The sequence below is a fragment of the Falco punctatus genome (genome assembly GCF_963210335.1).
Source record: "Falco punctatus genome assembly, chromosome: 8".
NCBI classification, from domain to species: Eukaryota; Metazoa; Chordata; class Aves; order Falconiformes; family Falconidae; genus Falco; species Falco punctatus.
In genome coordinates, this window is record NC_137588.1 from 36,080,996 (window position 1) to 36,104,303 (window position 23,308).

The 23,308-nt window shown below is 39.1% G+C and overlaps 1 protein-coding gene across 12 annotated transcripts in view; it reads left to right on the plus strand.

Moving 5' to 3' along the window:
- Positions 1–17,572, plus strand: part of R3HDM1 (R3H domain containing 1) — a 54,505-nt gene extending 36,933 nt beyond the window's left edge. For 7 of the 12 annotated variants that reach the window (XM_080399626.1, XM_080399634.1, XM_080399637.1 and 4 more), the window contains 10 exons: positions 526–646; positions 5,575–5,729; positions 6,276–6,424; positions 8,666–8,769; positions 9,387–9,554; positions 12,272–12,441; positions 12,651–12,801; positions 14,229–14,311; positions 15,081–15,165; positions 16,155–17,572. In XM_080399626.1, coding sequence (XP_080255752.1) covers positions 526–646; positions 5,575–5,729; positions 6,276–6,424; positions 8,666–8,769; positions 9,387–9,554; positions 12,272–12,441; positions 12,651–12,801; positions 14,229–14,311; positions 15,081–15,165; positions 16,155–16,522 — 1,554 coding nt within the window. In that variant the 3' untranslated portion in view covers positions 16,523–17,572. The remainder of the gene's footprint in view (positions 1–525; positions 647–5,574; positions 5,730–6,275; positions 6,425–8,665; positions 8,770–9,386; positions 9,555–12,271; positions 12,442–12,650; positions 12,802–14,228; positions 14,312–15,080; positions 15,166–16,154) is intronic. The other 5 variants (XM_080399636.1, XM_080399627.1, XM_080399628.1 and 2 more) reach the window with 2 other exon arrangements.
- The last annotated feature ends 5,736 nt before the right edge of the window (positions 17,573–23,308 follow it).

Below are 23,308 nucleotides of genomic sequence, written 5' to 3' on the forward strand. Positions count from 1 at the left end.
CGCACCTGGCACAGGGGCCGAGGGGCGGCCGCGCCGGGGCCCGGCACCGGGGCCATACTCCGCTGCACTCAGCGCCGCTCCTCGGGCTCAGCCGTCCGGCCGGTCTCGTACCCCACACAGAACGCGCCCGCCCCAGCCACGGCGGCCGGTTCCTCCGGGAGATGCTGCGGGAGAGCCTGGCAAAGGCTTTACGAAGGCCCAGGCACACCCCCCAGCCCCCCCCGCGCCCGCTGAGGGACTCTCCCTGTCACAGGAGGAGATCGGGGTCCCCGGCAGGACCCGCCCTCCATAACCCCGCGCCGGCTGGGCCGGATCCCCCGGCTGTCCCGCACGTGCCGCGGGATGGCGCTCGGGGGGCTCTGCCCCGGCACCGAGGTCAGGCTGACAGGCCTGCAGCTCCCTGGATTAATTGCACCTCTAATAAATTTTCCATCTTTCTTTTATCGTGTCATTGGTTTTGTATTCAGGTGTCTGCCTGCTGTGTAAATTTGCAGGTAGTGAATATCTTTAATTGTTCATTTTTAGATGCCAGCTTGTTATTGTACCCCCAATCAGTATCCACACTCCAGTCAACAATATCGACCTGTTTCTGTCCATTACAACACGCAGCAAAACCAACCGCTGGCACAGCCCGGACAGCAGACAGGTTTGTTGAACCCTTTCAGCATTTCATTAGAACACCTCATGTGCATTTTCTCCTGGTATTGCTTTTTAAACTTATTTTGCTGTAAAATGTCAAATAAGGTAGAAATGCAGATATGGGATGTGAACTGTAACTAACTGAAGGTGGGAAAATTTGAGTCAGTTGCTCATGAAACTTGAGATTTGAGCCATTGCTATGGGTGGCTCATGCTGTAATTTTACTTACAGGATAGCGTATATGTAATTATTAGTTGGGGTTTGTTTAGTTTAGAAATGTGTAATTTAAAAAACTTGCAAATTTGTTACTTTTTAGTACCTTGCAAAGTAAGATGAATTAGTACTTTTAAATGAAGTAACATTGCAAAGATGTACCTTAACTGAAAGTTCTAACCAGAAGACACTCATTTTAGATGTTGTGGCATGAAAAGAGTGTTATGCAGAAGATACTGGTGATACTGTTTTGATTTCTCTTTCTGTCCAATGATGAAAAATATCTGGGTATTGAATAAATATATAATGAGACAAGTGGTTAGAACTAGTTTTCTGCTCCTCCTATTTTTAGTAAAGACTTTGCAACTGTTTGAGTTACCTTTCCATGAATGTTATCAAGCCGTATTTGTCTTCTTTCTTTCCTGTTGTCTTTTTTGTCCTCATAAATTGTAACTGTAGCTACTGTTATTCTGATAATCGGTACTTAAAAATATTGTTACAACTTTTTCATTAAGATTTGTATTCCTGAAACAAATTTACTCCTGAGTAGTATCTTGACTCTCACAGTCAGAAGTTTCAGAAGTAACTGGTGATGTTTGGAGGGAGATACCCTTAAAAATCAGGCTTTTATACCATGTTTTAGTTGAATACATTAGACTTGATATCCTTTTGAGTTTCCATCAGGAAGAAGGGGGTTTTAATTCCTCTTCCCACCCTACTATTGTTGCTCTACAGAAACAGGATGAAAGATCAGCTTTTACAAATATTAACTGGATTTCTTTATAGCTGTTCTGTGCAGTAGCCTGTAAGAGTGATGGCTGCCTCTTCTGCACTTCTAGGAATTGCTCCAATAGCAGCAACACTTGGAAGTTGTTGTGCAGGGTTCAGTTCACAAATTCACATGGGATTATTCCATTGCAGAATCATCAGGATGTGATGCCCACTTATGGTAGGGTTGTCAGATCACTTTAAAATACTGTTAGTACCTTCAGAGGTGAAAGTATATTGACATTTCTTCAAAGGAAACCAAATTACTGGCTTTTGCAACTTGTTTTGTCCACTGCTGTTGAAGATGTGTTGTCCAACTGTATTACACAACCTGCTTTCCTTCCTCAGAATTGTTAATGCCTAGACCACTTAACAGCAAAAAGCTGAGGCTCCACTGGGGCAAGTTTCCCCGTTTACGGGGACACTCTATGTGAATAGCACACAAATTCAGTCGGAGAGAGCCCAGTGTATGTATGTAGCTAAACAAAACAATCTGAATTTGAAAGCATGGGGTGACGGTGCATCAGCACCAAGATGCAGAGGGAGGCATCTGTTGCTATTAGGTAAGTAAGTTTTTCTTGTATGTTTTTAGCTTTTTACGTTTTAACTGAATTTCACTGCCTGTAATGCGGACAGAGTGAAAAGCATCAGCAGCTGAAATCTCCCTCTATGTCCTAGAAGAAATAAAATAAGCAAGCTGTGCAGACAGCTACTTTACTGCTTCCATAACGTACCTTGTACCTGTAACCCTGCCGTCAAGGGATCGCTTGTCAGGAGTGAAGGGGTGGTCTAGCCAATAATTCCATTCAATCCAGTTTGGTTACATGGTGTTTACTAGCACTGATGGCAGAGAGGAGCATTTCTATAGCAACTGCATAATCCGTGTTTAAGTCAAGATCTCTGAGTTGCTCCCTAGCCATACCTACCATACCAGGCTGTCAGGTACAGGCAAATGTGAGGCTGCGTTCTAGAGACGGAAGGTTCCACGTCATGTTTTCTGTTCTGTAAACTGCTCATGAGATGGTGTGTTTTGGAATTAATCTCTCTTGTAGATTTATTTGAAACCATAAATATTTGAATTAAGTTGACACAAAGCTACATCCAAAATGGTTGATGCTTGTTACAGTGGCTGTTTTTGAGACAAAAGGCAGCGTGTTACTTGGCTGATATAGCAATGTGTCTGCTCGAAAATGAGAATTAACAAATCTTGTATGACATAAAAGCCGTGGGTTTTATTCATCTTATAAAGTGGTTGCTAACTATGAAATAACTTTCCAAACACAAATTTAGATAAAAGTTGACAGCTTCTGAGGGCATGACAACTGAGGCCACTTTTGGTTTAATGTTACGGAGTGGCCTGACTTTACTTATGAGCTGTTGGATTCGGGGCCGTAACACTGTCTGAGAGGTTTACATTTCTCACAGTGAACCGGTCTCTTTTTCAGCTGCTTCCTGGCTTCCTTCTTAAAGGGGTTTCAGGTGACATATGGGGGGGGGGGGGGGGCCTCACTTTTATAAAAATGCTTTGGTTGCCCAAAAGATCTTGGGAGAAGAAAAGTCTCCGTAAAAAAAAAAAAAAAAAAAAAAAAAGGCATTTCCCATTGCTATGATAATGTGGGCCTAATTACCATGAGGCCTAACTACAGGTTGATTAAAAATGTTATCTGAACCACAGTTCCTGTAGGAACATCAGCTGAAGTTCAGCTAGCTTCTGCTTTGCAGTGGCCAGTGTTAAAACCATTACTACTATTATATAGCTGTAGTTGTAATAGTAGTAATTAAGCTAGACTCACAGCTTATTAACCAAGTGATTGTCCTTGCTTTTCTGTTCTGGAATGAAGGCTTTCTCGCTCTTAATGTGTAACTCAGAAGATGTATTTCTATATGCTGTAAGTTAACTTATATTAACAGTGATTTCTTTTTAATTATGTAAATAGAAGCACGCTTTTTTTAATCTGCTGTTCCAGGGTATTGCTGTGTAATGAGGCAATCTGCTGTGGCAGGTGTGGGGTTTCTGCTGAGCGCTGCATTTCTGTCACACCACTCTATGCAGAGGTGAAATTGTGAGGCTAAAAATAGAGCATTCTTTGGAACGCTGTGGGGAGCCTTCTTGGCAGTCAATTTATATTGTTCCAGTTCTCTCTGCTTGCAAAATTGATCATGTCTGTCTCTGGAAGTGCCAGAAAAAGCTGAAAAATATTCACAGCTACATTGCGGTTTCTGGGAAATGAGGGGTTTAGATTACGGAGGTATTGATTGGATCTGTCGTATACCGCGACTTCATATTCTGCCGCTTTTTCGGTGCCGTAGATCATTTTGTAACAAAGCACGTTTAAGCATTTTGTTTATTGCAGACATGAGATGGATATTTGTGCACAGTTCAAACTTAAGACTTATTACTAATCCTAATTCAAGCATGCCTTGTTCTGAAGTTGTGTCTAGTACTCTCAAAATATTTAGTGCTGTGAGTTTCTAATGAATAGCTCTTGGTTTTAACAAACTGAACCTTCTTCCCTTTAATTTTCTGAGGCAATATTAGATTATATTGACAGTCTTTTTTAGCCTTCATTGTCGCAATTTCTATAGAGACAGCCAGCTGAGACGGTTAATTCACAATGTTCATTGTACCCTCTATGTATGTAATCAATGAGCATTGGGGGGTTGTTCACAAAAAAACGTGTTTTGTGTTAACCGAGTTATTGTCAAAATAGACCATACAAATTTTCTAAACACAGCTCTAAAAAAATCTGAGTTTTTGCAGCTGTGTTTGCTTTATTATAAATTCCATAGCAAGGTAGGGAACGTGGGGAATGTTCAGGGTCAGTAGAATGTGAATGTGTTCAAGATAAATACAGACTCTTTTTGCCATCAGTGCATCTTGACAAGCCCAGTTTTGTTATTCTGGAGCGATAACTGGCTTTGTCTCAGAAATACTGATAGTTATGGGGTTTTGCTGATGTGGTAAGTAGTGTGTACCTGTATAAGAGAATATGACAAAAAGAAATTCATTTGTGTTCTGCATGTGTTTTGATAATGGTAGCAGTTACCTACTCTATGCTTTTTAAAGAAAACCCAAACACCCAAAAAAACAGGAGTTAAGATTGGACCTAATAAATGCACAGGCTCCCTGTCTGGCCCTCATGCTCAGTTGGTTGGTTTTGGGGGGGGGGGGGGGGGTGTGTGTTTGTTTTGTGGATTGGGGATTTTTTAACCTTTTTTGAGCCTTTTGGGAAAGGTAGCAGAGGATACCAGTTTAAGCAATAATAAATTGTTGTAGAAGCACTATAGAGGGGTAAATAAGAAAACCCTTCTTTCCCCGCCCCCAAGATAACTTTGAATATAAAATGTCTTCCACAATATACAAACGTGGGGTTTACCTGAAAGTTTTTTCTGGTTCCCAGTTGTTATTAGCATTACAGATTTCAATAGAAATTGCCCTTTTTAAAAAAATCTGCACACATGCCTTACACTAATTTTCTGGAAGTGTGATTCAGTTTTGAGTTAGTCAAGATGCTGTCAACCAGGGCACCTGAGGTACTAGTAGAATTTGGCATAACTGGAATTTCAAAATTAAAGTAACTAGAATGGCCTTGTTCATAATAATAGACAGTTAATTGGTTTTGATATTATCTAGCATGCTTTTCAAATGCTTTCGGCTTTCATCTGTCAAATCAAGGTGTTAATGCATGTAGCTTACTTAAGAGTGTAAATAAATATTGCAAGCATGTGAGAGCAGCATTGCAAATGGTATGTATAGTATTTCATGCTGGATTCAAGGGAATAAATCTGTTAATTTTAATGTTGGCTTCTTTTTGTATGCATGATAAGTTCAACTTTTATGAAGTTACCAGATGAAAAAGCCATTGGAAAATGCTGCACATACGTTTTCACATAGGCAGCTGTGTATAAAATAAGCTCATTATTTCAAAATAAGATTTAAATGTATAATTGCAGGTTACCAGATTTTGCCTAACCAGCAGCAAAACTACCAGGGTTTAGTTGGAGTTCAGCAGTCTCAGAATCAAAATCTAGTCAGTGGCCAACACAACAACGTTGGGAATCAAATTCAAGGTGTGATTGTTCCATATCCTTCAGTGCCATCTTACCAGGTGGGTAACTTCCCAATCGCTCTATGGTGTGGGTGATTTTATTTATTTATTTTTCAGTGCATTGCTTTGTAAATGGCAGAAAGCTGCAAGCAGGTGCCAAAGGTGGCTTTGGGGAGAGAAATTAACAAACAAAAACCCCACAATTGAAGTGAGAAGAAAATCTGTCAGAAGTGTACAAGTTCTAGTCCTGTGGAGAGCCAAGGGCTGTGTTAGTTGTGATTGAGAGGATAGGGAAGAAAAAGTTTGTAAGATTTCCCTCCTTACCACCCCACTTTCTGTTGCAGAGAAAATCTTTGTTAATTGATAGAGCCCTTTGGAACCAACATTTACATTTCGGAGGAAGAAGATTTTTTTTTTTTTTTTTAAGTAAAGCATTGTTATTTCAACTACTGTTATTACTAGTCTTCTAGATTTAAGAGAACTCCAGCGGATCTTTCAGTTTCTGTTGTGTTGGGGGTTTTAAATTGTATATAAACTAGTTGATGGTCAAGAGGCAGAAGGAAATATTGTCTGCAGAAGAAAAGGTTAATGTGTTCTCAATTGTAGGTTTCGGTGCCTCAAGGTTCCCAAGCAGTGCCCCAGCAGACATATCAACAACCTGTTATAATTTCCAGTCAGTCAAATCAAGGATTGCCCGCAACAGGAATGCCAATTTACTACAGTGTCATTCCATCAGGTCAACAGAATAATTTAAGGTGAGTATCACTGAGTTACTTGGTTCCTCAGCCAGCAGGCTTAATTGCCTTGTAATAACTGACAGGACCTGCTATAGTACTGCATATATTAAAATGTATTTTGAAGGCAGACTTGCAGACACTTTATTATCTATTTACTTTTGTTCTTATGGAATTCACTAAAACAACTAGTATTGCTTTAATTGGGACATACTTGTTAGACTGGAAAACATTCTTTCCTTATCTCTTTCAGCACTGCTTTACTAGTTTCACATCTTGAGTTTTCTGCACTCCTTTTTCTTATATGTGAAGCACCAGTATGTTCAGTAGCTGTGCCTTTTTGCAGTAACGTTTAAGATGACGATCCATATTCACTGGTTTTGTCAAAGACACTGCTTTAATAAGGTGTAGAAAAAAGATAATTTGAATCCCAAAAAAGACTGACTTCCTCTTTTGGAGCTTTCTCTGAAGGAGCTTAGCTTTGCCCGTGTTGCTGACGAGGCCTGCTGGCACAAACCTGGCTATGAAACAAGTATAGGAACTTTTTTGATTTTGCTTTATAAGTAACTTTTTTTTTTCCCACCTAATGCAATAACAACAAATTGGTCTACAGGTACAGGCTTCCCTGTGTATGCTGTGTGTTCCTAACACAATTTGAGTATTTTTCAGAACAGATAAGCAGATACCTAAATGAATTAACTAGGGTTAATGCTTGTTACAGATTTTTCTTTCTCTAGTTTTTTGAACTTAATATGCATAATTTAAAAATATCTTGCTTGCAGCTTTTAAAAAAGCAGCAACAGTATGAAGTTTGCTTCATCCTTTTGTGAGTGCAGAGACTTAAATAGTATTTGTGTCATGGCTGCATGCCTTCATCTACTTAAATCTGAATTCTTGTTCTTTGTGTCTGGAGGTTGCTTTTATCCTTTTCTTCTGTAGTTAGATGTGAGGTTCAATGAAGTCATTGGTAGACATAATCCCAGGCTTTTTTTGAAGTAAATTTTGTTGCTTGATCTTCTGTGGCATTTAGAATGTCCCTCTCTTTTGAACAGGGAAACATTTGTTAGGAATTCAGAGCAGACTAGCAACTAATGACAGCATCTTGCTTTTATCAAAATAGTTACGTTGCAGTACTCTGACAAGGACAGCGGAATACTGTTCTGCAGGAACTGAATAATCTCAAACCTCCAGATCACTATACAAGCTATAATCAGGAGACAGATGGGAAGCTGTGTGAAAGCACACATCCCATGCAGATATAAAACCATCTGGTTTAGTTTTCACTGAATTTAGTCTCCTTTAATGGAAGGGAATCTTTAAAATTACATAATTGAACTGTGGGATAAAGGATGGAACAAACTTCTTGTGACAACATATGTAAAATTGGGAAATCCAACAGGATTACACCTATGTTTTTCCACAATCTGAAGTAATTATTTTTTTTCTCATTCCCTCAGAACATTTACTTAATCTGTTAGTACAGAAATGAAGTACAGGATTAATAGACACCATTCTGATTATGGTCCGCCAACCTGATGATCTGGCTCCGGCAGTATGCTCAGTTAGCGGTGTGATAGAATTTGCCTGTATTTGTTACTTATGTGTTTTTCCCCTGAATGCCCTGAAAAATACCTGGCATAAATAAACTTCTAATGTTATCCTTCTGCTGCATATTACCAAAAACTGAAAGGTTCTTTATCCCCTTCAGTCACCTTCTTTTTCCCACACCCTGTTCATTAAAGCCACAGCAAGGCAGTTGTCTCTTTACGCTGTGTTACTTCACGCTGGAGCAGAGGTGCTTGTTTGGTGTGCTGAGTAAGCTGGCTCAGCAGCGTGGGGCCAGCCTGCGACTGAGAGACTGCATCTGAAATCCGCATGGCAGGTTCTGTGGTGATCATTTAACTGAGACCTAATTCTGGTTAATTGGGCAAAACAGTAAATTATGATTTTATTGTTATTCTATGTGTCTTTACACCGATGTGCTATATTGACACAGAAACTGTATGTCAAAATCAGTGAATTAGTACAGCTTCTTTATGTATGCAGGGCATAAGCTTTTGCCAAGGAAGGTGCGAAAGTTCATTCTTCTGAAGAGTAAGTAGATTTGGGGTTAGAGGGGAATATTACCGATTTTAAAATTAAAAAAATCTCAGTGATTTGCAGTACGTGTAGACAGTAAATGCAGCAGTCATGATTACATAAATTAGTATAGCATAAATTCTTGTTAATCATGTTCTTTTTTTATCATTATTATTATTACAGTTCATCAGTAGGATATTTGCAGCCTCCTGGATCGGAGCAGATACAGTTTCCTCGAACAACCTCACCATGCAACTCTCAGCAGCTTCAAGGACAGCAGTGTGCAGGTTGGGGGAATGAAGTTTTTATCGGAAGACTTCAAAAATGTCTAGCTGTTAATACAATGGGTGATCGGATATTTGCTGTTAAGGGTTTGATTTAGAATTACTATTCTATTTCCTTCTGTGTTCCATTTTTGAAGTTATATTGGAGGCAGGTGAACTTGACATCTCAATTTGTTTGTCGTTGAAAGCTCTCAAGTTGCTTTCTTAGAATTCGGTAACGTACATCACAGTGCCTCGCGTGTCTGCTTGTGAGTTGAGGCAGACATGGGAACTACACGCTGTCAGCCGAACGACTTTGATCTTTCCCTGAACAGCTACGTGGGTCTGGAAAGTTTGAGATTTGGGGTTACATTTGATAGGATGAGCAAGGTACGCACTGGAACCAGTATACTTGGCTCTTCTACTCAAGAAGCATTCTAGATTTCACTGAATGGAGTAGGAGCAGCGACTTTCTTAGGAGTTCCTGAGAAGAGGGTGAAAACTAAGCGTTCTGAGTTTGGATAGGGGGGAGAGGTAGCTTTGTGACTTGCTGAAAAGCTAAATGAAATACGCCGAAGCTTTGTGGGGTGTTCTGGTTTTGGTTTTTATGGTAGCCTTATTTACTGCTTTTACTTTCATAGTTTATAACAACCATTCAAGTCAGAAGCCATCACCTCCTACATTATTGCCACCTTCATCAAAGTCAAAGCCACAACAGGCTGCTTCCATTGTGCACTACAGCATAGTGTCTCCACCCTCATCATGTAAAAGTTCGCCCACTGGTCTTTCCATCATGCAGCCAATAAAAGGTATATTTTATTGGGGTTTTCATCTAAGCCATTCTGTCTAGAAATCTGTTGTAAACTATCAGATTGATTTCATGGCTAACTGCTAGAACAACTTCAACTTGAGCACCATCTCTGCAAAATACATTTTTCATAGTTTTTCATCTGAATTGCTGTTACTGTAATTTTTAAAATGACAACTTGGAACCGAAGTGAAACAATAGTCAACTTCACGGGGGCAGCCTGCAGGCAGCCTGCAGCAGATCAGTGTCGCTTAGCAGAAGCACTTAAATCCAGTTCAGAATCTTTTGATTTACAAAGCATTTGGGCAATTTTTAGAAGGTGTATAAATAGCAGCCTCAATGACATGTGAAAACAGAGGTGACACAGAGCTTGTATCCATGAAATGTTTGTGAATGTTAATATCCAAACACTTAAAAATTCTGACTTTCCAACCATAAAGTTGACGGACTGGTCAGGAAATGAAGAGCACTAGGGCTGGCCTCCAAACAAGAGGTGACAGAACAGTCCTGTGATCGTAGCGGTACGGTCTTCACTGACAGGGAGTCTGATACGTTAGAGGTTTGGTTGGCCCACCAGGGGTAATCTCAAACGCTGCTATCTCAGTATTTTGCAAGCAGGCAATAGATGAAACAACCTTAGGTCAGTGACTGAGGTTCCACTACAGATGGCATGCTTCTTACAAACATTTATATTTTTAAGTTAATTTTAGAGCCTGTTTATTAGTAAATAGATAACATGCAGTTAAGTGGGAAGGTAGCAGAGTTAACAGTGTGTTATAGCTTATAGGCAGGTTTGGTTTTGTTTCCGTTTTGTTTTCATTTTGCTTCAAGTTTGTTTGGCTTTAAATCTAGAAGATTCTTATTTCAGGATGTGCAAAATTGGTCTCGCACTAGTTTGTTCTTCTGCCTTCCTGACCTATCCTGGAAGTGCTGGTTTTATGCAGTTTTGAAGGCCTGGTTCAAACCTGTTAAACTGTGATTTAAAGAAGGCTGGGGAAGAGGGAAGCCCTCTAACACAGGGAGGACAAATTCTGAGAGAATCAAGAAAAACATGCTTTTCAGTAAGTGATGCTGAGATAATGAATCAAGGCCACTGATGGAAGGGTCATGAGGACATACGCAGACAAGCAGTGGAGTTGTGTTTCTTTTCATTTGAAAAAGTTACAGAGGACCAGACTGCAAATGTGGGAAGCCTTGCAAGGATTTCTTCTGGGTTCTGACAGGTGATAAAGCGTCTGCAGACTGACTTAAGTGTTCTGTGACACTTCATTTTGTCAGGATGCTTGTTTAGGAAAAGAGTTCCACTTATTTTCATTTACTGAAATGCTGTGGAACTAGAAGTAGTAGAAAGTGCAAGTTTTTCTGGATGTATGAATTTCTCTTGTGCAGTTTAAGTAGCATTGTCAGATTGTAACACTATAGAAATATTCTTAACGTGGCTTTTATAGGGACAGAGCAGGGAATCTTAAATTTATATCCTCTGCCAAAGTTGGCCAGACACCTGATGCTTCCATTTCAATCTGTAACACATGGGTAGAATTTCTTGCCATTAAAAAGAAAGTATAGATGTGAAAACATTGCTAATGTTATTTCATTTATTCTTATAAATATCAGTAGAGTAAATATTTCAGCATACAATTTACAAAAACTAATATAGTTTTAATATTATGATTCATTATTCTGCATTGTTAGGTTTGCTTTTTGAAGGAGTCTCCTTTTTGTGAAGCACAGGGTAGCAAGAACAATAGCCCATTTTAAAAAATACAGAGTATAAAATGAGCTCATCTTGTATCTGACTGCTCCTAACTGATGCTATGACGTAGGTAGTAAATTGAGAAGATTGTAGACTCCCTCTTTAAAGGTGGATGATTAAGTGATGTTTAAACGATGTGTTTTAATCATGGTTTCTGAGAAATGCTATAAACAGTGGGTAGAGCAGAGAAGGAAATTGCAGACAGCCATTTACAAGTAAACAGGACGTTATATAAAGTACCTGGGACAGAGCCAGGTCAGAGGGGGAAGACAGCTTCTCTGTCAGGCAGCCTCTCCTCATGTGAAAGCTCACGGAACAGCGCTGGCTGCTGAGCTGTTCCCCCCTGATTTGGGCATTTCTGTAGCTACCACAGCGGCTAAGTGGTACGATACGATGTTGAGATCAATTTGTGGTCTCTGCCCAGAAAAACGTTTCTATATAGAACTTGCAAATGAGGGTAATTTTGCCTCAGACTAAAGATTGATTCCAAGGCTTTCCGATGCATGCCATCGTGTCAGAGAAAGCATTTTGAGTCTGTATTGCTCTGTATCATGTAAAACTAACCAGGTAACTTCTATTTCTAAATTAAGCATATTTTTGCTTAATATCACACGTTGGTCAACACACTGCTCTGACAGTAACTACAGTGAATGTTGAATACTTTCAACTACTATTGAATTGAATTATTTCTTTCAAAAATATTCTCAGTAATGCGTTTCAGTGGTTTCACTATCGCTTTCTAGTTCTGGGAAGCCTACTTAACTACCGCAGATTTAACTGGTATTGGAAATATAATTGTACAAAAGATACTGCTGTAGCTTTCTAGAATTCAGCAGCTTATTTAGCAAAACATTCATTATATTATATCCCTTTTTTTTTTCCTCTTAATTCACATCAGTTCTGCTGAAATGAAAATCAGAATGCATGATGAACTAACTGTATCCTGCTGATCTCTTGTCTTGTAGCAGTAGCACCACCACCAGGTGGAGGAGTAGTAATGATGCAGCTCAATATACCTAACAATCCTCAGCCTCGGAACCATTCACCTCCGCAGTGGAAACAGAATAAATATTACTGTGATCATCAAAGGGGGCAGAAGGCCACAGAACTTAGCACTTTAGACAGTGCTGCACAGGTATGAGGCTTTTGTTTTGTTTTCCAGGATGACTTAAAATCCGCGTAAATTGCATCTTCACAGAGGTTTTGAAAAGATTTTTGGGGAATAAGAGTCTGCTCTGATAATACTATTGTTTTAACTCTTACTTCAGTCTTTGAATGCTGTAGGTGGCGGTTAGCTTGTTCAGCTTGGTATTTTTTAAAACACTAACTTGTTGTTTATTCCAGTTGCAGCATAGTCCTCAACTGGGTAGTCCTGTCACCTCACCAGCCCAATCACCAGCACCAGCTCAGCTATCAAACATGAAGAACGTCCGTCCCACATTAACACCTCTTTCTATCATGTCCCAGTTTTCTAGACCTTTTGTCCCTGGACAAGGTATATTTTCAGTTCACTCAAATAATTGTGTGTCTGTTTTCTAACTGAATGTTTTAAAATACAAGCTACATGAAGATTTTCTGACAAAACTGTGGCTCGCTTTAGCAGGAATGCTATTGAAGCAGGATCATCAAAATTATCTGCTCAAGCATCGTGTAGAATTCCACCTTCTCTCTCTGCACTGATACTGTCCCCCATATTCTCAAAAGCTTTTGGTGGTGTTATTGTGAGAGCTTCTATAACCCACTAGCTTTCCCATATGTGAAACTCCCCATTTCGGCACTGAAAATATTAATGTTTGATACAGTTTAGCTTCAAGTTCTAAACATAACTCAAGAATCTGACACACATTATCACAAAGGCAATAATTTAGAGCTACAAAGATGAAATAAATAATGTGGGACTAGCTGATCTTAATACCTTAGGTGGGCATATTGCATTTTTTGGGAAAGGATACAGAAATGCAATGTTGAGATGAATGTTCTGCCAGACTCACTCGTTAGTGATGTGCTGAATCAAACCACCACCGAAGCGAGAATTCTTCATTCTTTTATAGAGAAACTAGCGTGATGGGACTAGAGCCTCTATCCAGTGCTGTTGCTGCTTCAATTAGTATTTCAGATAGTGCCCATCCAAAGACAGAAATAATTCTTGAAGAATTTCAGTCCTCTGCTGCCATGTTAACTGAAAATAGAGAGGTTTTACTGAGATGTGATAGTTGATGATGTTTAAAAACCAAATCATAAAAAACCCCTTTGTCAGTGAGCAGAGATGTCCTGGTGTAATTCCCAAACTCAAAATTAATGGGTCTGGTTTACAGAAATACTTTACAGAAACACTTGCAGAAAATTCTGTATGTCTTCCTTATTGATAAAGAAAACCTTATTTTGTCTGTCTGATCTGCTGCATAATCTTTACGTCATTGCTTTGTATTCAGATGTAAAAATTCCAGGTTGCCTGCTATAAAGCATACCTCTCGAGTTTCTTAATCCTCTGTGGTTACTAAAAACTTCTCTTCCATTGTCTATGTGGATCCTTGGAGCAGATAGGAATGTGAAGATGTACCTGGCTCTAATCGGGGATATAACGACAAAAATGATTTAATTAGTACACTGAGAGCTTTTGCCTTATTAAGCCCATTTTGAAATGAGAGGATTTAGATAAGACTGCAGTGAAGAAAAACTGTTGTGTTTTTCAGTGTAATCCCGAAATGCAAGAAAGCTTGTACCTTTTCACCTTGTGATCAGTATGTGACTGACTTACGTTTATTTAATCGTTCCAAATCTTACTTTGTTGCCCTAGCCAAATACACTGCTTTGTGCATAGTTATTCTGCTTTCTTTTCTGTCTAAGATAGACATTGTAAGAGGAACCTGGATGAAGATGTCATGTAATGGAAAACCCCTTCTAATTACCTTTCTCTTTAAGGAGATGCCAGATACCCATTGCTTGGCCAACCCCTGCAATACAATCCACCATCTTTATTACGTGGACAAGTAACAAGCCAACAGGTATTAAAGAGAACAATGTCCTGGCAACACTGAGAAAAACAATTCAGGAGTACCATTATACGACCACGAATAGGGGAATATGTTATTGCATTAGAGAAGTAGTGGAGTGGGAAGGTGCTTGCATTCCAGTAAAGGGTTTATTCTGTGTTAATACTTCCCATTGTTCTTTTTTGTTGTATTCTTTAAAAAAAAAAAAAAAAAAAGACATTTTCCTGAAATTTAGTGTTAGGCATAGTGTAGGTTATGGATTTTTTTTTTTTAAGCAATTCACCCGCAGTTCCAAAAGGAACGTTTGCTAAGAGGATTTTATTTTATTATTAAAAAATAGAAAATAGATGTGGGTATTTCCAAACAAAGAGTGGGTTTGTTTCCTGTAAGAGAAACAAAGCCAAAATATTAGTGTTAACCAAGCTAAAAAGTTTTGCTATTTAATTTTGGGGGCAGGGACATACAGACCCCCTACCTCTACCTTGCTCAGTTCCACCAAAGATCAGCCAGAAGATGTGATGGTTGGGGGTGGGGGCTGGGTTCATCCAAGAAGTTTTAAGGCATTTTTTTTTTTCCCCATCATTTCCTCCCTTTCCTCTGAAGCCAAGGATTGAATGTGCCTGACTGCAGGATTGCTAAATTCCCAAGGCTAAAATTGGACATGAAAATCTTTTCTGTACCACGTTAGCACAGGTTATTTTCCAGACACTGAGCTAACTTAGAAATTGTAAGATCCTGGGGCATTGTCATTAAAGTACATTGTTTATGTCAATCTCTCCAGTGTCAACCTGGAAACAGACATGGAAACAGGGGAAAGAAACCAGCAAAGAAGGCTGCTTCCACAGATCTTGGTGCAGGAGAACCAGGTATAGAATTGCTGATTCACACAGTTCTCCAGAAAAATGAGTTAAGGTGATGGGCTGGGAATGTAACAAGAGAAGCACAGGTGAGAAAAGGGCCAGAATGAAGAGTAACCAGACACCAATGGATGTGGCAAACACTGGAAACCTAAAGCTGGAGAGGGAGCCTTGATTTGGAGGGAGGGGAAGAGAAAGTGTAGGTTTGAAGGCTGGAGAAAAGACCAGAGAGGGTCAGGATTGGACAGTACTAAAAGAAAAAGCAAGTTTGTCAGTTTACTGGATGTAAGTTCTATTATATTGTTACATTAAATATTACTATATTAAATATACATCCCACTGCTTCCTTATACTTGCATGAAATGTGAAATCAAACTACAATTAGTTTGTGCCTTTTTTTTTTTTTCTTTTTTCTCCTCCCTTCTAATACAAATAAGTGCATGGATTTGGGGGACTTACCAGGAGATCTACAGATTATCTCCTTGGGGTTGGTAAAGATGTCACCCAAATAAAACCTGACATCATCTATCTTTGTATCTTTACTGGAAAGAATTTTTGTTCCAGGTGTTACCTACTATCAGCTCTTGCAGAAAGTTACAGATAAATGAGGGTTTTCTAACAATTTACTGGGGAGGATATTTTGAGAGAAGACAGACTAGTTTTCTAGCATGCTGATGTGTGAAGCGTTAATGGGCAAAGCCAGTGAGATGCTATAGTGAGTTCTCAAACCTGCTGTAAAATTAGGTGTGATTATTTTATTATTTCTCCCTCTCTTGAGGGCCCTCTTTGTATTCTCAGCTTTTATTTGTATACTTATAGTTATAAGCAGTTCCAAATGTGAAAGCAAAAGGCTTTCCAGAATACCGGAAAGGGAATGCATGTGTATTTATTATCGGCCAACTGCAGATACAAGTATGAAATATAATTATTTTTCCATTGTGTGCATTGTATAGTTAAGTACAATGACCAATTTAGATTCCATGTTTTTCTTGTTTCAGTTGTGGGAAAAGTTCTAGAAATTACCGAACTGCCAGAAGGCATAACTCGTATGGAAGCAGAAAAACTATTCGGAGAACTTTTAAAAGTTGGTGCCAAGATTCGGTGGCTAAGGGATTCGCAGTGTCTACAAACACAGCAGCAGCACCATCGTCGTTACTGTGGCAGCGGAGACAGCAGCGTGAACACGGAGTCATCCAAACCTAGTGACTTGGCTTCCACTTACACGGTTCTAGCTACGTTCCCTACAATGTCAGCTGCTCAGAACGCGTTGAAGAAACAAAGTAGTACCTCAGTGAACAAGTTCAGGCTGAGAACGAGCAAGAAGCACTACGACTTTCATGTTCTGGAAAGGGCTAGTTCTCAGTAGCAGTGACATCAGTGGACACTCAGCCTTCACTACTTCAATGCCTCCTCTCCTTGATTGGCATGATGTCATGGGGGTTCTGCTCTCTTCATAGAGACTCCCGGGATGTTTTGTCATGTGACATTAGCCACTGAAGAATAAATAACCCAGTGATCCATCAAGATGAAGAAAAAAAAAATACAGAGTTAATCCCGGACAATAGCAAGGAATCATCTTTGAGACAAGCAGCTTTCTACAAGGAATGCTGTTGAAATGCCCCCTACTTTTATAGTAGTTTTGTTTTATATTTTTGAATTCTTGTATCAGATCCAAAGTTCTATTGTACAGCAAACATTCATAAGAATCCATACTCAGATTTGTATTTTATAATCCCTTTTCACAGCCAGCACACAGCTGTCCATTCCAAGGCAGGAACCTGAGGATTGGTGGAGAGGAAAGGAGAACCATTTTCAGTGATTTACACTCATTTTCTGGCAGACTACCCATATCTTCAAGTTAACCTGTTCTTTATCCCCTTTGGTTTTCTTTTCTTCTCTTTTTTTTTTAAGGAAAAAAAATTAGTAACTAACTCCTTAAGATGGTGGTTTTCTTTTGAGATTCATTTGAGCAATATCAAAAGAAAATAAGAGTAGGTTGTAGATGTGAGGGATTCACTTCTGATCCAACAAGTTTAATAATTATTTAAAGGGGAATATGAATAGGTTACAAAGAATGTTCACTGAATCACATTTTAATATTTCTTCTTTTTAGCAAAAGTGTGAAGAAACTCAAATGTATCTTCACAAGTGACAAAATGTTTGCACTTTAATTGTGTTCCCACCAGTATGGATCTCTTTCTCTTCCTTTTCACGCTAAGATAATTGTGTTTGATAAGTGCTGGAAACCTTTTTAATGGTTTTAAGTTTTCATCATTTGCAGATGCTCACTGGACATTAAAGATTCATTGCACATAAGTGAAACAAACTTTTTTCAATTTGTGTAATTTGCAAGGCTGTACAATGTGTGCTGATGCAAGCCTTTTTCAGTTCAAGAAAATAAATGTTTACAAACAAACTTTTTCAGTGCACTTGTTTAAACTTCTAGGAGTCTTCTGAAACCTGGCTGAACACATTAATGGTTTGGATCCCTTCAAATGTGAGAAAAAATATTAGAACTTTTCAAAGAACCCACTATTGCTTTTCCTTTTCTTGAAGCATTTATTTGTTATCCTGCCCTTCATAATTTTTAAATGTTTCCCTATGTAAGTAAAAGGAGAGAAATTAATCAAATACTGTAAGGGACTGCTCCTGGTTTTTTTATTTTTAGCACAGGCACTGATTTGCAGTGTAGATGAGCAAGTGCTTGTTCCCTTAAGGCTGTTGCTTTGTAAACGATGCATTTGTAACTTCTGTAAGTGGAAATTCAAGGTAAACATTATGCTTAAAAACAAAAACATATTCCACAGAGGAAAAGTAAAGAATTTAGGTGCCTAAATCAGCATTAATTTTTATCTTCTATACAAAAAAATCCTATCCCTGAGCAACCAAACACACACATGAAGTGGCAAGAACAGTCCTACACATGTTCAATTCTTAAATCCTTCATGTGATGAATCAAAGTACTTGGAAGCAAACTGACCCGTCTGGGAATAATGTAGCCTAATAAATTATGTATATGGGACTTGATTCTGCAAAATGCTGTAGCAACAGGTATTTGCATGACTAAAGGTAAACTTGGGCTCAGATGCTCCCCTAAAACACAGGGGGAAATGTTCAGCTTCAAGTGGTGGCCGAAAGATAAATCTACTTATGCCTGTCTGCTTTTTTAAAAGGATGGTGGTACTTCGCATTTGAATTCTAACGCTACTACTTGACTGAATATACTACTTGAATGAGGGGATATATTTCTTCATCCTTGGGCTGGATTTCTGTAGTTTACTGCACCCAAAACCAAAGACGAGGAGAACCTCAGCTTATGCAGATTGTAGTATTTCCCTCCTCTGAATAGCACAGAGAGAACATGACTAACACACAGGTTCCATCACAGCCTCTTGTTGATTTCCAGTGCTAGTTTAAGATTATGGTTTTAATCCTGTAAGGTGGTTAACAGATTAGAGGACAGGTGTTGCAGCCACAGAGAGGCAGCTGCCTCCTGTGGCTAACACATTCCAGGACAAGACTTTCATGTATGTGAAGAGTCGTTCATAGCTGAGAGCTTTCACCTGTTCTGAATGACCTATGAATTAAATCTACCCTCAAATCAAGCCATTTCCAAAGGGCCCTGCATGTCTTGCTTCATTTAATAAACTCCCCATAATGACCAAAGAAGAAAATGTAATGAGAGAGGTAAGCATGGAGAATGCAAGCAATCCAAACAAAAGGAGGGGAACAGCACACTGATTAGGAATCAGGCCCAGCAAATATTTAATTCTTATCAAGTAAGTTGCAAACTTGAGTGCAGTGCAGACTGCCCTAGAAGAATTAGAACATTTAATAAGCCCACTGTGCTCTTATCCTGAATCTGATACCTACAGTTACTGCAGGCTGGTCACCCTTTCTGAGTATGTTTTCCTCAGAGTTAAACAGGGACAGGTGGGGGGTTTGGTGGGGTTTTTGGTTTGTTGTTTTTGTTTTAATCTGGATGCACTGATACGAGCCACACAGACACAAGTAACAGGACTCTGGAAGCATTAAAGGTCTCTGATGTCTACAGTGGGCACAGAATTCAAGTATTTCTGCTTTACAGTCTTGTTCATCCCTGATCTTGTGCTATTTTGTACTGTCTCTAGTAAGCAAACAGGGTGTAAACTCATCTAACCAAGGCGATTTGTACCTCCTGGCTTTCCTAGTTCTGCCCCTTTTGGTTCTCAAGTGTTCTCAACAAATCTAGTAGTCTAGTGTTTTTGAGCTTCCTGTCATTTACCATTAAATCCATAAGAATTGAGTGGGGATTTAAACTACGTTGCAGTAATCTAATACATTTCAATTGGTTAGGAACATGTCTTACAACTTTTAAAGCTGAGGAAAAATCACTGGAAGAATAACCAGAAAAGCTGAACAAATCTGGCTATTACCTTCTTCACCAAAGGCTGCAATTGCTTTAAATTTTTAACTAATACTTTCTATAACTGTGTAAAATGCATCCCTGAACTGTGAATATTCAATATTATTTGTGGTATTCCAGTGAAAAGGATAATTCAAAATTAAGAAAACAAATTTAAGCTCCATACTTTGGGAACACTCAAAACCACGTGGACCTGAGGCTGGATTTGGGCAGATCGTAACAGCACACCTGAGAATCCACTGATGGCTCCCACGTGGCTGCCAAGCTACAGCCTCGCGTGCCTTGTGTGTCAGTAAGGCTGGACTGGAGTGAAACGTTGCTCAATGGGCATCTTGCGTCTTACCCGAGACTCCCCCCCGAGCAAATTGAACCTATTATAATCTGAAATCCTTTTCTTTCACTCATGTGCTTAGAATACAACATCAAAAGGAAAGCAGTGGAACATGTGCAAAGAATCTAGCACTGTGGTGTACTGAAGACTAGCACTTAGCTGTTCCTACCTGAAACCATCCCTAATCCTGCCGGCCTTCTGTCAAACACGCGTTATGTTTTGAGGTCCAGGGGTACAGGACAGTAGTATGGAGACGGGAGTTCAGTTTTGTCAAAGCAAGGGAAGAACTGTTCAGCTTGATGAATAAAATAAGGTTCTTTGGTACGCAACATGCCTTTCACAGTAAGACCATTTGGTTTTTTCTTCTATTATTCAAACAGCTCGATACCCATTTCCCATCTAGTAACACAAGCCATTTCCCTCTCAAGGTGGAATAAATATATTCTCATGCTATGACACTCATCTGTGCCTTAAAATTTCACATTTCACTTTGTTGTTTTGAGATAATCTTGTATTAACTTGTTTTGATGTCTGAAGGGGAGTCATAATAAAAATTGCAACTAACTTCTTTTATAAATACCTGTGGTAGCACCATGACCTGTTTTTCCCCTAGAAAACCGATGCGGGCTGTAACTGCCTGTATTTAGCCCTCAAGCATAGAATGTTTATATGAAGCTTTGGAGAAAACCGATCAAACCATTTTCACGTTACAGGGCATGCAAAATTATTGTAGCTGGAATTTTTATGTGTTTGCAGCTGAGAAAGGACTTATTTCAATCTTTTCAATGTTTCCACCGCTTAGTATTTATGAAAGTTGATATGCTGCCTCTATTCAATGTCCTGCTCCTAATCACATTTAAAATGTTTTGGGTCTGGGTATTTTTTGCTATTGATGTCAACAAGTATAAACTTAAGAGTGCACAATGTCAATGTGACTTCGTTTTGGAAGCCTTATTTCTTGGGTGTAGACCAGAACACTTACAAAGGGCCCAATTTCCAGAACATTCTGAAAATTAAGTCCCTGTAAGTTCTCTTACTCTGCCACCTGAGACCAAAGTCACTATTCACATCTGAAAACCTCAGATGCAAGGTCCAGTGTAAATTACGTTGCCTCTCAGCTGACCTGAAGATGTACGCAGTTCTGTTCTTACCACAATGTGTATGGGCCTCCTTTGAGTTCAGCATCTGCCTTGTGTGTTTAAGCTTGTAGGGCTGGAGTTTGGACCCAACTCTGTTTGGCAGCCCTTTATTAACAAGGTTTACTTTTTATCCTGCTTGTAACTACTTGGATGTTTTGCGATGTTTGCCGTTTGTCAAAATTTGTCAGGTTGAAAGTGGATCTTGCTTCAGAGATAATTAAGCACTAACATTTGGTCCAGGGCACAAACACACACTTTAGAGTTTACTGCTTTTTTTTTTTTCATTTTTCAGTCTTACTGGTAAAGCACATGAGCCTAGTCATTATACGGGATGCATGCAACTGTAATGAACTGTTTCTTCACTTCTGAAGAGAAATCTGAATGTCAGACAAAAGACTAGTGCTGTAAACCAAAGAGCTCTATAGGAAAATCTGTATGTTGCTGATAGTTGTATGCTTTTAAAACTGATACAAATAATGAAAATAAACTGTGCTGCTGTGGATAATGCTGAACAGTGAGGTTTATTCTTAATTCAGTTCCCATGCCCCAGTTAACTGAGAATCGGAATTAGACTAAGGATTGATGACAACACACCATGCTGACAGCAGAGACATTTTTCAGGCACAGGTGCAACAGAGGTGGAAAGCACGCTAGAAGCTGGCTGCAATATGGACTAGCTTCAACCCCAAACAATCACTTACATTTGAGTTCCAAAAATTACTTGACAGCTAGCTTAAAAAAAAAAAAAAACAACCAAACAGCAATAATGCACATCACACTTGAATTACAGAGGACCTCTGTTTAAACTTGAGAGCAAAGACACTGTCATTCTGCTTCTTTCTAATGCCCTAAATTTTGCATTAGTTGTAGGGTTAATTAGAGAGACTGGTATGCAGCACAACCTTGCCCTTCTTATGATAAGGTTCCAAATTAGTTACTCTAAGAAACAGCATTATTAAGTGTGCTATGACAGTCTATCACATTCATTTATACATACTAGGAAATACACCAGAGCTTGTCTCCATGTTTAAGCCAAGTAAAAAGGCAACAAATTTGAGTAAACTGATACTTTGATTCATTAATGAACCAGTATAAGTGTGAAACAATGATGCAATTAAAAATATAATTCACTAATAAAAACATTGTCCTTTTTCATCCAAGTAGACCTGTCCTAGTTTGGGGGGGGGGGGTGGGGGGGTGGGGAGGGAATCACCTCTTAAAACATGACTGTCTTGCGTTGTTTCCCATACCGATTGCTGAACACACATGTACCCCCCTCTGAGATGGTGAAAGCCGCTCAACTTGATCTCTCTGTCCGGCCTTAGAAATGTTCCCAGTGTCTAAAGCAATCTGCCTAAGTCAGCCACTGACTTTGCAACACACCAAGGCACTTAATCCCAGGTAATGCTTCAGCTGTCAAATTATTTTTTATTTCTCAATAAAGCTTTCTACCTTAGTAGTTACCCCTCCCTTTTCCTAGGCCTACAAATTGAAGACCTCTGCTGTTTTCCATGGACACCTGTGCTAAGGCCCCTCATCAATTATAGCAGCAAAGGCATGTACAACTAGCAACTCAGTGACCCTGCAGTTAGAGAATTATACATTTAAAACTGTAATTATTTGAGAATGTAATATAAATAGTTCCTGGTGATGTAAAAGATTGTACACAAAAGTCATTAGTAAGCCCTTCTTTCATGTTTAAACAAAATCTCCTCCTTATGGTGTAGAAATTTTTGAAAATTGTTATTTGCAAAATAATTTCCAAAACATCTGGTGTTCAACACTTCACTCACCCTTCTCATGCAACTTGGCTTCCAATGTAGGGCTTCAAATGAGATGCAATTAGAGCTTAAGATACTGACATACATTAGAACCTAACCTTTTTCTCTATATGCATGTCCTTAATAGAGATGTCTTTTTGTTCATCTCAAAAAAAATCTATAGTTTAACACCATTCAGCCTTTGGCATTGTTCTTAGATCTGTTTTGAACCATGAAGAAAGAAAAAATGCAAAAAAATATCTCAGCAGCAGACCTATAGTGTTCTGACAGTTACATAAGAGAATCACTGAATGCGCAGGCAAAGCTTACCCAACAAGCAGGACTGCTGCGACATATTCTCCACATGCCACGTCTTGAGAGGTAAAACAATTTTTGTGTATTTTTAACATTGATTTGCCTCTTTTCAGTATAGCTTTGTGGGGGTTTTAGTCAACATTATCCAGTGACTTCTCTAATTAAAGACCAGATTACACAAAATACAAGTCAAAAGCTTTCT